The 17,174-nt window shown below is 35.2% G+C and overlaps 1 protein-coding gene across 12 annotated transcripts in view; it reads left to right on the top strand.

Moving 5' to 3' along the window:
• Window positions 1–17,174, top strand: part of LOC115213810 (probable phospholipid-transporting ATPase IA) — a 509,671-nt gene that overhangs the window by 433,541 nt on the left and 58,956 nt on the right. For 11 of the 12 annotated variants that reach the window (XR_004999986.1, XM_029782682.2, XM_036504660.1 and 8 more), the window contains 7 exons: window positions 393–470; window positions 1,847–1,957; window positions 7,242–7,316; window positions 11,752–11,874; window positions 13,246–13,324; window positions 14,627–14,688; window positions 15,233–15,289. Coding sequence is in view for 11 of the 12 variants with exons in the window: in XM_029782682.2 (XP_029638542.1) it covers window positions 393–470; window positions 1,847–1,957; window positions 7,242–7,316; window positions 11,752–11,874; window positions 13,246–13,324; window positions 14,627–14,688; window positions 15,233–15,289 (585 nt within the window). In the remaining variant the exon portion in view is untranslated. Of the gene's footprint in view, window positions 1–392; window positions 471–1,846; window positions 1,958–4,794; window positions 4,870–7,241; window positions 7,317–11,751; window positions 11,875–13,245; window positions 13,325–14,626; window positions 14,689–15,232; window positions 15,290–17,174 lie in introns of all 12 variants that reach the window. The other variant, XM_029782680.2, reaches the window with a different exon arrangement.

The raw sequence follows: 17,174 nt of genomic DNA, 5'->3' as shown, positions 1-17,174 counted from the left end.
CTTTTCTGTAAAGTAAAACCTTGCCTGAAATATGTCCAAACTTCTCTTCACAACATATAGATTTAGATCCTATTTTACAAATTTTTATAAACTGTTTTTATTATTAGCATTTCTTTTGGCTCTTTATGTTACGAGTTCAAATTCCACTGAGGCCAACTTTGCTACTTTGCCCTTCATCTTTTCAGGTTTGTTAAAATAAGTACCAGTTAAGTACTGGGGTCAATATATTAATTAGTTTCAAATTTTTTAATCTTTATTTTATTTTTTGTCTCTATAAATATTTTTGGGACTCCTTCATCGTGTGTTTCAGTAGAATTAGAACTTCATGTAAATGTAATGTGGTGCATCTTTGTATTTTTTTATTTTAAAACCTGTTTTCCTTACTTTTTCAGTCAGCACATGTTGGTGTAGGTATCAGCGGTAACGAAGGCTTGCAGGCAGCATGTGCTTCAGACTATGCTATAGCCCAGGTAGAGTATTCCAGAACTTCTGGTGACATTCTTTTATTTGCTTTATTTTTCAGTGATTTTTTTCCCATTCTATATTGGTATTTACTGCACAAAGCAAACCTTATTTCAGTGTTGGTTTTTTTCCCAGGCTAAGTCTACATTTGACTATAGTGAAATATAAGTACAGGCATGGTTTTGTAGTTCAAAAGTTCACTTTTCAGCCACATGGTTTTGAATTTAGTTCCACTACATAGTTCCTTGTGCAAGTGTCTTTTATTACACCCTTGAGCCAAGCAAAGCTTTGTGAGTGGATTTGGTTGACAAACTGAAAGAAACCCATCATATATATTGGGTTGTCCAAAAAGTTTGTGCCGATTTTTAAAGGAAAGAAAAAGATCAATAAATACTTGCCATTACATTTTAAATCAACCAGATATGAACCATTTTGTTGCACAATGCGTCTCCATCTTTCCTTTAACTTGAAAATACCCTCTTCCCAGAATTGAGGTGGTTTCATGGCAAAGAATTCATCAAGGTATCTTTTTACATCATCCAAGGAATTGAAATTTTTACCATTAAGACTATTCAGCAGAAACCTGAATAAGTGGAAATCCGAAGGAGCAATATCTGGGGAATATGGATGGTGGGGTAACACATCCCAGCCAAGCTGCAGCAATTTTTGTCTGATTCCCAAAGCTTCAAGTGCTGAAAATGAACTTTTTTATCTTCCATTTTAAAGGGTTACAGAATTAATGCAGGTTATAGTAACATAAACCTTCTTCCACAAAAAGATAGCTTAAACTGTACTCTGAATGGAGGTGTTGTCAAATCCTATTTTATGGACTCAACCATGTTCTAAACTAAGTCGAAAGGTAGTCTACTATAAATCGGCACGAACTTTCCAGACAACCCAATACATTTATGTGTGCATATATACATTTGTTTGTGTCTCCTTGTCTTGACATTACATGATAGTTGTAAACGAGTGTTGCTTTCATACAAGCTGTGTCATTCATTTCCAATATTCTTTGAAAACACATCTGGCCATGGAGAAACATTACCTTGGTTAGAAACAGGTGAAGGTTGGTTGCAGGAAGGACTATTCTGCTGTAGAAAATTTGCTGCAACATTTCACTCTGACCCATGTAAGCATGGAAAAGTAAACATTAAAACAACAATGATGATGGTGTTGGTGGATATGAGTGTCTTGGTATTTGGCAGAATTCCTTATGAACTTCTTTCATGCTTACACTTAACACATCTTCGCTGTTCTCTCACTTAAACACTCATCGTTATGTGCACATTGTTGCCAGTTTTCTGCTTATATATAAAACGTTTTCCTTTTTTTTTTCCATTTTACATATATATGTATATTTGTGTGTATATTTGTATTTCAGTTCCGTTACCTAAACAAGTTGTTACTCGTCCATGGAGCCTGGAGTTACTCAAGACTGTGTAAACTTATTTTGTATTCTTTCTATAAGAACATTTGTCTGTATGTCATAGAGGTAAGTTTCACTTCTTTTCATTCATTCTGCTATTGAAATTATAACTTCATCTGTTTAACTGCCACTCTCGACATTCTCTAAACCTTCCAGTAGTACAGTAATATCCCATCAATTTATTGATCTTTGCAGTTGAAAATCAATGCATCTTTATTATTTGGTCCTTCCATCCAGTTATCTATTCATTGACCCATTTCCTCTTCAATCCATCTATCTCTCCATCCATCAAACTATTTATCTATCAAGCTGTTTGTTCAGTCTGGCCAGCTATCAATAGATCAAACTATCTGTCCATCCTTTCTATGAACTCATAAACAAAATACCACATTCTTGGGAACTTCAATGCACACAGTTTGACTGTTGCATTCCTCCCCAATATGATGCTTCTGGTTTAACAATCAAATCTTTAGAGACTGACTCTAGTTTCTTCCATTCCTAAGAAAAGCATCTTCTCTAATTTTATCAAGTACCCATCCATTTCTCTGTTTTTCAACATCTCACAGAAGTTGTAAACAGTTATAAATAATTGCCTTTAGTCTCTTTCCCTGCTTAAGAGACTTCACCAAAACTGTTTACATAGAACTAAATCTACTGGAGTTACGTTCCCCTACTCAACCAAAGATATTAACACTCTTGACACCTTCATTAGATGTAAAGTCTTCAGAAACTCTTAGCTGAGTTGATTACATAGTGATTCTCATCTCTTGGATTTGCAATTTTTTTCAGGACATTTTATTGTTGTCTACAGTGAAAGGGTTCATTCCAACACCCATTCTGTCAACTCTGATGTTCTCCAAGGATTACTTAAACCTCCCCCAACATTTAAGTGATGGCCTACTTGCAGTTACTAAGTACACATGCATTCCCACATACATGATACCACTCTATACTCCACCTTAACTTTTCCACATGCAGGCATCATCTACAAAGAATTCATGGAACTTACAACACTTCCTGCCATACTGGCATTGCTCCCATGGATACAGACTTAAAAATAATTTTATTTTATTCAACTTAATTTTCTCCAACGCCAAATTCATTTTTACATCAAACATATATTATAATAGTTTCTTGTAGACTCCACCTTAACTTTTCCACATGCAGGTATCATCTACATGGAACTCAGATGCTTCATGTTATATCAGCATTGATTCCATGGACACAGACTTCAAAGCAAATTAATTTTATTCAACTTAGTTTTCTCCAAGGCCAAAGTCATCTTTACATCAAACACATTTTATTGTTTCTTGTACACACTTCATTGTAAGACATTTTCCACCATAGAAATTTTTTTTCAAAATCACGTCATCACATTTTGTCTTTGTCATCTACTGTACTACTCTCTTTATCACTCACTGTCACACAAGCGCATATTTTTACTCTATTGCATACTGTTACCTTAGACTTAGTTGCTTTTTGCCATAACTCACCCAGGGCTGTAAAGTTATTACACAAAACCTTTAACTCCAGCTCCTCAATTTAGAGTATCTTTGTGTTGAACTCTGACTTCAATTGCTTTATTTGTAATTGGTCTCATCATATATTCCTTAATATTGAGTGAAAGATCACATTCATGTCCAATATAAATCACCAGACTTCTTTTTAGCAAATTAACTTATTGAAGTTTTGGTTTAAAGGCAGAGGTCAGAGGTCAGTCCAATGAAGTACCAGTTCAGTGGATTGTAAGAACATCAGATGTGATACCTTGCAGTATTTCTTCTGAAAACTCTTTGCATTCTGAGTTGTTGGGCTGTAAATTTAATCCATTATTTGATGTAACACTATCACCTGGGTCTCAGCTGCCTCTAGTTGAATTTAGTCTGTTGCACACATTTGAGCCAAAACCTCAATATGCATATAAGCTCTTCCTACCGGTTCCAGGGACACTAGAGGTGGAATGAAGCATTAGATGTTACTCTTCCCTCTCTGACTAACTGATTTAAGAAAAAAAAATGAACAACTTTACATATTCATCTGTTCCCCTAATTGCCAGGAATAAATATCAGATGTCCTGGGAATGTCATCATTGTTAGTACCCTGACTAGAGGGACATTTCATCATCATCATTCATCATTGTTCGACCGTGGTCGAGACAATGGAATTTACTATGTTATGCCAGACTTCACGGTCCATCATAGCATTACGGAGGTCCTGTTGCTGGATGCCTGTGTCCCTGGAGATTACATCAGGGTAGGAGAGTGTGCGCCCTCTGGTATTGCGAGTAGATGGCTTCCAGAGGAGAAGAGTAGAAATTACTTCTTTTTCAGCTCTACAACAATGTCCAGCAAACTGGACTCTCCTACCTTTCACAAGAGATGACACAGGTGGTAGTTTCCCATATATTTGCATTTTGGTTGGATGGCGCTTCCACGAGGGACATTTACCTTTCATCATGATCCTTTGAAACCAGTGCTAAAAATTAAAAGTCCTTATGAGTCCATTCATACTTTTGAGACATTTACTATTATATTTCTTTTAAAACTTCTATTGATAAAAACATTAGTGCATCAGACAAAACATCCCATGGTATTTGTTGTGGCTCTTTACGTTCTGAGCTCAAACCTAGCTAAGTCAACTCTGTCTTTCAGCTTTCCATATTTATTTGATAAAATAAGTACCAAACAAGTATTGGGCCAATGTAATTGACTAAGCCCTTCTCCCTTTGAAATTTTTAGTCTTATTTAAAACCTTTACCATTTTCTACACCTCCTGCATGACTCATTTCCAACAAATGACCCCTTCATATCATCTCTCTCACACACACAATCCTCTAACTGTTTCTACATTACTATGAATGTCTCCACTGTATTTAATCTTTATGAATTGACTGTCCATTTCAGCTATGGTTCAACACACTTTGCGCCTTCTCAGGGCAAATTGTCTTTGAGAGGTGGATAATTGGTTTTTACAATGTGGTATGTGCAATCCAACATTTCACCAATGTATTTCCAAAAATCCCACCTATTTTCAAAGCAACCTAATCTAACTGAACATGGTCGCTGTGTACTACTAACCAGTTCCATACAAACTTTTTCTCATATTTTTCTTTTATTTTAGTGTGTGTTTGTTTTATCTACGGCATGGTTTGGGTGTGTACAATATGTATAAAGATATGTATGTGTGTGTGTATGAGATACATACCAGCTTTTTTGCTATATTTATAATGCTTGCAACTTTTCAATAATGCCCTGCTGCAAAATTTCAGTTTATGCAATTGTTTGATACATATATACATACATACATATATATTTATGTATGTATATTTTCATGTGTGTGTCTGTATATGACCAGGGCATTCCATTGTCCTTTTAAATTCTCAACATTTCAAAAATTCAAGTAATTTACGGCCCTTCATTCTATACTCTTCTCACAATCACATTACAATTTCCCTCTCATGTTCAGCAGAAGACAATAAGTGATCAACTAAACCACCTCCTTTTCCTCAAGCAGTTGGAAATTGTTGTTGTTATATAGCCTTGGTTGAAGAAACATGAGACGTTCCAGTCATAACCATATTATCTTTTATTCAGACATAGTGTATTTTGGACAACATTATCCAATGTGTCATCCCTTTTTCTTAAAATAGCATGATGCAATTTTAGGGAAAATTTGCTATTAATTCTAGCAGATGTAAATTTTTCATGGTCTAGTGGTTTTCTACTGTGATGTACCGGACTGTCACAGGCAACTGCTATGGATGGATGTCTTTCAATTCTGCTTACTTCTCGTTTGCTTGAATATAGTTGAGAAACCATTCACATTAGACAATAATGGGTGGGGGTGGCACCAATGGAAGAACTGGTGGTTTATTTAATATCATCTGAATCCTAATCCTTGCAGATAATTTTAAGTGGGTTTTTTTTTTTTTTTTTTCTTGTTAATCACTTACTCTGGAGTAGCAAGGTATCTGGCCTTTAGCAAGGCACTTGTGCTTGTTCCTTTATGCCAGATGCCAGGACTCTCAATGTTTGACATAAGCCACCAACCACCCGTCTTCCAATCCATTTAAGTGAAACGGCCTTTTCATATCCTTCTCTTTTCTCAAGTTTATTGGCAACCTTACTAGTGCCAATAACAACAGCAGCAACAACACATATGTGTGTATATATACATAAATAGTTTCATTTCTAACCTTTGCCCTTTCAAGTAATTTTGGCGAAACATCATGTTTCCTTCCCTTTGTCTACCAAACACCATACTCCACTCTGTGTCCCCTGGCATATCACAGCACACCATTCCCCATTACCCCATTTAATATATACCACACAATGGCCTTGCTCCCCTTCAAAATTCCCATTTTACTAACACTAACCCTCCTCTTCTCTTACATACACTCTAACAGTTTGCTTTCCCTTAAAAAGTAATGGCTATGCTATACTAAATATAACTGGTTTGTGCAGTGGGTCAACAAGGAAGCTTCTTCATAGTCACTTAGTCTACTAGAAATAGCAGCAAAATTCCTTAAACTGATACTCCACTATCTTAAGGAAAGAAGGACTCATTCATCGTCAGTATTTTTACAACCACTTTACAAGCTAGCATGAGTTTGATGGATAGTCTTGGTCCGAGTCTATTCTTATCCAGATTTACTGCGCTCTTAGTTGTTCGGAGAACCATATCTTACTTGTATGTTTCATTTGCTACATGATTTCCATGGCTGGATGTCTTTCTTGAGACCAACCACTTCATAGTGTGTAGTGGGTGCAGTTCGTGGTACTAGCATTAGAGACATCATATCTGCAACCAGACTAAAGTGTCCTTTCAACCCCATGCTGTCTCTGATTGATCGCCGACCACTTTACAGAATGTACTGGGTTATGTTATCATGCCATCAATGCTAATAAGGTTACCCTTGTTAAAAACTTTTCATTCCTGTACAATGACTTTATTTATTCAGACATTATAATCAAAAGGATGACTACAAGAGGGTAGCATTTACATTGAGTAATGCATTCTGGAAGAGAATGGATGGTCATGGCTGGAATTCCTTTAATCATAGCTCTGTTATGATCAGATCCTGTCCTAGAGCTAAATAACAACATATTAAAAAAAATCACAGAAGCATAAATTAATAAATTAAGCCATCATTTGATGTCGAATTCCCTTATCCCCTACAAGAAACAATAGGAAAATATAAACTATTATTTTCAGAAGCACCTCCATATTACAATTGTATTTGTCTGACATTTTGTAGCAGAAATTTGGTCTCAAATGCACAAAGGAGTAAGTTGGCCAAAAGTTTGATAGCACTTTGGTGTGTTTTTTTTCCACCTTTATATTCTTCCAGTTCTGGTTTGCCATGGTAAATGGCTTTTCCGGACAGGTTGTGTTCGAGCGCTGGAGTATTGGTTTGTATAATGTGGTAGGTGACTCATTTCTGAAGATGTCTTCATGTTGCACTTGCTGATGCGTTTTTGTTATTTTTTATATACGTTTTTTTTTTTTTTTTTTTTTTTTGTATTTTTGCATTGTTGTTGTAATTAATATGTTAATAGTTTCAATGCATGTGTGTTGTACTTCAGTAGCATTTATAGGTCCATACTAGATTTTTTTATTTCTGAAAGGGAAGGTGGGAACAAAAATGATTTTTTTTTTTATTGTGTCCCAGACTTCCCATTGTTCCAACATCAAATGACTTGTCCAGTCCTTTACTAATTAGGTGCCACTGCCTTTATCCAGTTTGTTCCTTCAATTTTCTTGAGAGTCCATCCATCCTGGAACCTCAGAAACTGTTGAATGTATCACGTTATAATATTTGGTTACTAAATAGACATAACTTAGAGATATTGGTTACTATAATAATTAGTAGTATAGTCTATATTCAGACTGATAATATATGTAAATAGATATATTTGCACACACATGTATGAATATGTGTGTATATAAATAAAAATAACACAAATGGAATGATGAGAATAAGAGGCAAACAGTTGGACAACATGTGAGGTTCAAAAATTCTACACAGTGAATTGTATGCACGGAAAAGAAACATTTTGACTATATACTATACTGTAGAATACACACACACACGTGCATAACAAGGTGATTTTTTTTCTTAATGTATGTGGCTAAAATAGTTGGCAGTACAAAATACATTCAAATACTGACCACATATGTATAGAAATATGTTCACTCGTGCATAAAGATAAATTAGCAGTGCTATGTCTTATGGATATTGGCAGCTATAATAGTTAACTGTGCAAAATATATATTATATACAAACAACAACTAGATACAAGTGCTACCAGTTGAAAGCTCAACATGCCAGACACAAGCAGAGAATGCACACTATTTTGGGAGCCTCCTTTTCAATGGTTTGATTGCATAGCAGTCCCCCTCACAAAGATGAGACCCCACTTGCTAGATTATCTGGCTACTAGGCTTCACTCAGTATTCTTCTAACCATTCATCATCTCTTGACAAAATCCAATGTCTTGCCTTCTCTGCTGTAGCTTGGATATTGCTCACGATTTACTTTATATATTCAAATATAGAGTGTATATTTAGAGAAATAACAGATTTTGTTTTCATTTGATTTTATTACTCATTTAACATTCAGTTTTTTAGGGGTTTTTTACATCGTGACATTTTGATTAGAGTTACATCAGATATTTCCTCTAATTAATTATGTAATTAAATGAAGTGTGAATTAGCATCAGAACTCTACGGCTTTAATTTTTTCCTAATATCTGGGATTAATATCTTTGCATCTATATTTTGGGGGTTTCTTTTCCCTCCATGCTAGGTAAATTGTGGTCAATGAATTCTTGTAGTGATAATAGTTGTGGCTGTTGTATTTTTTCCATGGATGAACACAGCATAATTCCAATAGCTGCTTATCTGTTACTTTTGACAAGCTGAAAAATAATGAGGATGATGATAATGATGATGATTGTGATGATCATGTAATAGGTACATTGCTGTTTCATTTTAGATGTTTTTTGTTGTTTCTTTTAATCAGAGATAGATAATATGGCTGCCTCATGTTAATTCAATTACAATTATTTTTGCTTTGCTAAATACTCTTGATACATAAACAGAAATCGCAGTCTCTCAATGTTCGTTTGCCAAACTTAAAGATATTTTAACTTGTATTTATCGTCATCATTATCATCTTTGTCATTTTAATTGTTGTTGTTTTTGTTGTAATGGTTGTCGTATACACTTAATGCTGTTTTGTATTGCATGAATGATGCGATGAGTTTTCACAGTGGATTACAGGACCTGTTCAAATGCTGGACCTTCAAAACTATCTACTCTTTCATCTAAGTACTTTTAAGGTGGCAGTGAAGGGACTGAGAATGAGGTGGAGGAATTAAAAGGGGCATGCAAATTATAATAATAATATTAATAATTATAATAATAATATAGGAAAGAAGCTTGACTATGAGCTGCTGGAGAATGTTGATGACGTAAACTGGAAGTATCCTGAAGAATTCATAAACAAAATTAAAATTTTGCAAAAAATGGTTTAATAATTTTTTTTAACAATCTGATCTATGGCAAGGATTGTACTGTTGATGTTCAAATCAGTTATCTAATATCTTAGAGATACCATTTTTAAAATTAAAAAATATAATTAATTCAGTGTTAACATTTTAAAAATCAATTTGAGACCATTCCGCCTGAAACTGCCCTTGGTTCTATGATACAGACTTTTTTGTTTTAAAGTGATTAAAATTAAAACCTTCCATCAAAATTTTGATAGTTTATTTTCCAAACACCAGTATAATAATGACACAGTTATTTAAATAAGTTCTTTGTTATTTTCAATATTAAATGAAATAATGGCAGTATATTTAAACAGAAATATGGTAATGAAAGAATTAGTACACAAAGCACTTCAAAGTTAACTAGAAACATTTGTGTTGAGGATAATATTATTTGTAAATATTTCAGAAAGTATGAGAGGTAACTTTGGGAATGTTTCAGTTTTATTATGACCTCATCAGTTAAGCAAATATTTCATAGAGAATGCAAAAGTGGTGAAGGGTGGGATTACTAAGTAAATATTGAATATTTTCTAGTGGTTTAGCATAGAAAAATAGAATTTCTATTTCTTGAGAAAGGTCCAGCTGAAGGTTCCTGATATTTGAAGAATTTAACTTAACTCAATGTTTACTTGTTTGCCTATTGTTAACTGGTTGTTCTTTAAATGACAAACTAAATTAATTCTGTTAAAATTACTAGCATGGCTTGTTAATTAATTGTCAAAAACTTTTGACAGTTAATTTGGTATTTTTATTGCTAACACTTGCTTTAATCCCATTCCTTTTGTAGAATTTCTCAAATGTTCTTCTCCTTTGCAGCTTGCCTGTTCTCGTTCCCTCCTTCTCTGCTGTTATCTCTCTGTTACATCTTTTAAAGCCTTTTACTTGTTGCATTAACATGTATCTCTATAAAGTGGAAATAGCAAGACCTGTTTCAATCTTTACTGAGATATCATCAGCAACTGAGCACCCTTCTCTAACTATTCATAGTAAAACTGTACTTATAGCCATTTATGCAAATTAGTGTATCAGATTTAATAAATCCTTTAACAATGGCAGTTATAGAATATCACTATGAGCAGTTGGAGAAGGGTTGTTGGTTACTGGTGAGATCTCAGTAATGACTGAAACTAGTCCAGTTGGTTCTTTATTTCCTGTATACAGTTATGTTGTATAATCAGTTGCTAGTGATGAGCTGTATTTAATTAAATTTTATCAATTTACATTTGCGGTATTCACTGAAATCTGTGGGTTTATTCTATCATACATTATATTATAAAAACAAATGCTGTTAACATTGACAGTAGTTTAACAAACTTATCTTGTACTGACTCCACCCAGTAGGTTGTGGCCATTCTGGGGCATGACGCATGAGGTAGTGAGTTTGATTCCTGTACTAGGCTGTGTGTTGTGTTCTTGAGCAAGGCATTTTATTTTATGTTGCTCCAGTTCACTCAGTTGAAGAAATGAATTGCAATGCCACTGGTATTAGCCTTTGCCTTTCTCTTGGATAACATCACTGGTGAGGAGAGGGGAATCTGGTATACTTGGGTGACTGCTGGTCTTCCATAAAACAACCTTGCCCAGATTTGTGCCTTGGAAGGTAACCTTCTTGGTGCAATCCCATGGTCATTCATGATTGAAGGAGGTCTTTGCCTTTTTTAAATAGTGATTAACAGCAAACCAGGGGTGTTGTTTTTTCATCCCTTCTCCACCACCTGTCTTGGAAGTTCTACAAAGATCATGGGTACTGATGATGGTGTAACTAACTTAATTGTTTTGAAACCTCATCAATTACTCCTAATATCTCGATTGTAGTGTCACAACATTCCAAAGTGATCTGATACCAACGTACACACTGAAGTATTTGTGTTTTAAATCATATCATACTTAGTCTCAATGTCTTGATCTACTGAAATCCAAATAGATATGGTGAGGTGATGCTGTTCACTACAGTAGGTAGTGAAAGCAAATATTTTGTTAACCCAAATCTTCCCATGGAACTGGAGAAATTAACCACAGCACACCCCACCAGTATAACTTCTTGATTTACTTCAGTTGAAATTTAATGAACCACCCATCACCAACAGCCAAGAGATTATTAAGTTAACTTGTTATGGCCTCAACTGTTGTATTGTAATCTGGTCTCGGTTTCATCTATCATGTAGTTTCTCTACTTCAGGACAAGTTATAGTCTAAATGGTGATACTGATATCAACTTTAAGATATGTAGTCTCCCTCCCCCGATCATTCTTCCCTATCTTTACATGAAGCTTGTTCTAATCTGGCCCTGCTCTATTCTTTCAGATATTTACTGCATCTCCACCCCTTGTCTTAGGTTTGTTTGACCGAACGTGCAATGAAGAAAGCATGCTTCGGTTTCCAGCATTGTATAAAACTTCGCAGAGTGGAGAACTTTTTAACATCAAGGTAAGTGTTTGTGTTGATACCGTCTTCACCCTTCTTGTTGATGTTGTTCATCTTGTTAAGCACCCAAGAATATACCTGAAATCACTACATAACAATATTACAATCACGCTTTGATTATAAAACAGTGTCCTAACTGCCTACAGCAATAAACTACACCTTTTACTCTCTCTGGTACATAGTTTAGCCTAAAGTAAAGGCTGTTGTTGTAAAAGGTCGGATTCTTTTTTGTTTTCTACTTGTCAGGTCATGGAATAGAAAGTACCTGTGGTCTTTGCAGGCTCTCGTTGACCTCTGAGATTGATACCTTAAAAGCTCCTTGTGAACCTTTGCAAGTTAACACTTGTGGGAAGAACCTAAGGAAGGAAGGAATTCCAGAGGGCCAACATTCTGGGAAAGGCATAGTGAATTAGTGTGGTGGGAGTGGAAGTGGATACAACAAGATTGATGAAAGTGAAGGACAAGTGGGTCAGGAATACCTGAGTAGTTGTGGCATGAGCCAAGCTAGCACCAAGGTTCAGTAGCCATTCATTAGGGTACTTTTTGTATAATTTCTGGTAAAACCCTGCTCCAAAAGCAATCAGACTTTTGTCGTCCTAGTCATTGATAATTACAATCAGTTCCTGTATGCTTGACCAAGACCTGCAAGGAACGATTAAATGAATTCATCTGATCAGTGTTTCTAGCTACAGACATTCCATTTTTATTGCAAGCCATGCTGGTACTGGCCATTTTAAAGACAGTAGGGAATTTGCATGTATGTGTGTAACTACAATTGCTCAAGTGAAGGGATTTCAGGAAAGCCTACTGATTTTGGTTCCATATCTACTCTATTGGGACAGAAATCCATAGCAGATATCTAATGGATATTTAATTCATAATTATTAGTTTGGCTTAATATATTTTGATGAATTATTATGAATCAAATGCTTTATTCACTTTTGGGTTTAACTTTGAATTCTTTATTTTAAGTGGCCAGACTTTGAATTTGTGACCCACTGGAATAGTTATCTAATAAAATATGTTAGTAGCCAGCTTTTTGCCAGGAAGCATTTCTCCTTTAAATTTAAGTCACTTGACTTACAGTAACAACAGCTAAGTCTGCTGAAAATCAAACTTTGCAATCTTAGAAAGAAAGGCTACACTAGATGAAGTACTCCAGGAATCACATTGTCTGAAGGAGAAAAAAAAACCCAAAACTTACACAGTTGATCACAGCTTGAACGTCTTCAATCAGAGGATTGTTCTAGATCTGGAACATGAACCTAAGAAACAACAATAGGAATTTATTAACTTTTAGTTTATTATTCTCTATTTCCACCCTGCTACAGTTTTATCAATCACATTATTTCAATCCACTTTCTTTTGTTTCAGGTATTCTGGATGTGGCTCATCAACTCTATTTATCATTCTATTTTGCTGTTTTGGTTAACAGTTCTTGCTCTTAAACATGGTAAGTAATTATCCCACTCTATAATTGGCAAATGATAATACTGAAGCACTGACTAGTCTGTGATTGTCCATTCTCTATATTTAAGATCTTGTTCCAGTTCCCTGTTGGGCAAAATATTTAAGAAAATCACTTAGCTATTTGGTTTTAATTAGATAATTAATGTGAGGATAAAAATCATAATGGATTGTAACATTGACATATTCTTTTGCTCTTTAGCTTGCTTTAGCCACCATGTTTAAGACTTTCCTGCCTTTGGGCATAGGATTTGTTTGTTTGATTTTTTTTTTTTTAACTATGTGGAGACTAACGGGACTGTAAAATATACCAACTGCAGCACTTGACTGATGCTTTCATTTATAGAAACATAACTAAATATTTCATGTCATTTTGTTCAGTGCTCTGTCAATTCTGCCATCCATCCCACTTCCCTTTTTATAATAGTGATAATAGTTCTAATTTTGACTCAAGGATTGGTGGGACAAGTTGATTGCATCAACTCCAGGACCCAACAGGCACTTCATATTATTAACCCCAAGTTGATGTCAGCATAATTTGAGCTCAGGAGGTAAAGAGCCAGTAGAACTGCTACTAAGCATGTGGTCTGATGCGTTAACAATCCTGCCAAATTGCCACCTTAATTATAATACTAATAATGATAATAGTAATAATAATTTTGAAGGAATTAATCATATCAGAACATAACCACCAACCCTGCCACTTGACCAGTACTTAATTTTATCAACTTTGGAGGGATAATAGGTAAAGTTTAATTTGATAGGATGTGAAGTCAGAATGTTAAGAGCTGGAAACGCTCAAGCAACTCTGCCAAATAATATACATACAAAAAAAATTGAAATATTTTGTATAGGAGTGGCTGTGTGGTAAGTAGCTTGCTTACCAACCACATGGTTCCGGGTTCAGTCTCACTGCATGGTATCTTGGACAAGTGTCTTCTACTCTAGCCTCAGGCTGACCAAAGCTTTATAAGTGGATTTGGTAGACGGAAACTGAAATAAGCTCATCATATATGTGTATTTGTGTTTGTCCCCCCACTATTGCTTGACAACCAATGTTGGTGTGTTTACATTCCCATAACTTAGCTGTTCGGCAAAAGAGGCTGATAGAATAAGTACTAGGCTTACAAAGAATAAGTCCTGAGGTCGATTTGTTCAACTAAAGGTGGTACTCCAGCATGGCCGCAGGCAAATAACTGAAACAAATAAAAGAATGTCTTATGTAAAATTCACCTGTTTTGTTAATTTTTAAATCTAAAATTAATACTGACTGTTTGTTTTATTTCAGATATTCTTTATTCAAATGGAGAAGTTGGTAACTATCTTCTCCTTGGAAACTTTGTATATACGGTAAGTTAACCAGAACTAATTGCACTTCGTATGAAGATACCTATATCATTATCACCATCATTTAACAATCATGTTCCATGCTGGCGTGAGTTGGATGGTTTGACAGGATCCAACAGGTTTGAAGACTGCATCATGCTCCAGTGTCTGCTTTGGCATGGTTTCTATAGCTAGATGCCCTTCTTAACACCAACCACTTTACAGAGTGTACTGGGTGCTTTTATTGTGGCAAACCTCTTGTATGCAGACATGGATGAAAACAATAAAATAATCATGTCCATTATGTAATCTAATTAGATGAAATATAGCTAAACCTCATATATAACAAAACTTTTGGCTTGTTCAACAAAATCATTATTTAACGAGGGTGAAAATGCCTGTTCTGGTATCAATAATCACTGGAGAATAAGCTAAAACATTGTTTCCAATAATTTTTTTTTTAAGCATTATCTTTATCAATATATATATTCTTCAGTTTTTTTTTTTGCTTTTATTTTTTATTACTTCATATTTATAATTTTGTTGTTGTTTCTTTTCTTTATTTCAGTATGTTGTTGTTACAGTATGTCTTAAAGCAGGTTTGGAAACAAGTGCGTGGACTTGGGTAAGTTGAATCTTTTTTTTTCATTTTTTTTTTCATCTGGTCAATGTAATTTTTGATACCATGAATTAGTTATTGCCTAACCTCAAAGTCAACTCTAATGAAAGGTACTCCAGTCATAACCATCCAGTGTTTTTCGGGTTATAAGTGATGTTATCTGAAGGCGGTGAGCTGGCAAAAACGTTAGCATGCCGGGCGAAATGCTTAGTGGTATTTCGTCTGCAGTTACGTTCTGAGTTCAAATTCCGCCAAGGTCGACTTTGCCTTTCATCCTTTCGGAGTCAATTAAATAAGTACTAGTTAGGCACAGGGGTCGATATAATCGACTTAATCCATTTGTTTGACCTCTCTGTGTTTAGCCCCTTGTGGGTAGTAAAGAAATAGGTATTTCATCTGCCACTATGTTTTGAGTCCAAATTCCGCCGAGGTCAACTTTGCCTTTCATCCTTTCGGGGTTGATAAATTAATTATCAGTTACACATTGGGGGTCGATGTAATTGACTTAATCCCTTTGTCTGTCCTTGTTTGTCCCCTCTATGTTTAGCCACTTGTGGGCAATAAAGAAATAAGTGATGTTATCTGAGGGAGACTTGGCTTCTATTTTTTGTGTGTCGAGCAAGCATGTAGAAATTCCTCCACTGGCCAACTTAAGGTGGTAGAAATACAAAAGAAATGCTACAGTGGATTATCCATAGTAGTTTTATCTTCAGATCAGGTGACTACTATTACTTGCAGGGTGAATGCTTGCATTGAGGTGCTCAAGCAGTCAATATAAAAGATAAATATATTGCAAATTTAAAATGTAATTGAAAGGGCAAAGCCAGGCAAGTAGTTGTGGGATATGTTAGGTGCTAGAATATAAAAGTATCTTTTGGTTTAATGAAATGATACACAAGAGCTCAAAGTCAAAAAATTAACTACTGTTAAAGTATTGTGGACAAATGTAGTGTTAAAAAGGAATATAAACAAAAGATTGGCTGAAGTGTATTATTAGACACATGTAGTCAGTCTCTGGAGTTTAATAAGAGTGGATGGAATTTCTGAACATAGATGAAAATAAAGTGAAATGATTAGATAAAATCCATACAGAAAACTCATTGAGTGACCTGCTCCCATTCTTGGGTAACAGACTAGCCCATCTGTGTAACACTTTTGTTACCATATTTCTGTTGAAATACCCTACCCTTGTTCCAGTTACTTTTGAAAATAATGAAGAATTTAGTAAAATAATTTCTCCATTATCAAGCTGGTATTTGGAAAATAAACAAACGTGAAAGTTTGATGGAAGGTTTTAATTTAGATCACTTTAAAGTTTATATCACAAAGCCAAAGATGTTCTCAGGCAGGTTCGTATCAAAAGAGTTAACACTACCATCTGGTTCTTGGATAGCTTTAGCAGAATCCACCCTATTATTGCATGCATTAGAACCAGGTCTCTACTTTAAGCATAACCCACGAGTTGTGGTTTATTTTTTACCTTTCTTCAACATCAGTGTTGATAGCTTTATGAAAACATTATTGGTTCTACTCTTTCATCCTCTAACTTCCTTTCTTCCTATCCCTTGACCATGTGGTCATTGGGGCATTTGTTGACAACACCACAGCAAGATTTTTTTTTTGTCTTCTGCTCCCCTCCATGACTCATTGAACTTGAGGCCTTTCCACTCTTTGATATTAACCCAGGCAATGACCAATGCAGTATGGGTTCTGGTTTGGTTGTCATCATCATGAATATATCATGGGCAAGTAAGCTTGACAGTGTCCATTCATCTCCAAGCTGTTATCCACAACCATCTGCCTGTACCTGAGACATGCCTTGAGTCTGAACTCTAGGCCATTGACCTGAGCAGCTTCCTCTACCCTAGCTAGTGACTTCTTGGGAAGCCTT

Source organism: Octopus sinensis, linkage group LG7 (genome assembly GCF_006345805.1).
Source record: "Octopus sinensis linkage group LG7, ASM634580v1, whole genome shotgun sequence".
NCBI lineage: Eukaryota > Metazoa > Mollusca > Cephalopoda > Octopoda > Octopodidae > Octopus > Octopus sinensis.
Note: the sequence above shows the minus strand (reverse complement) of the source record. Positions and strands in the feature narration are given on the sequence as shown.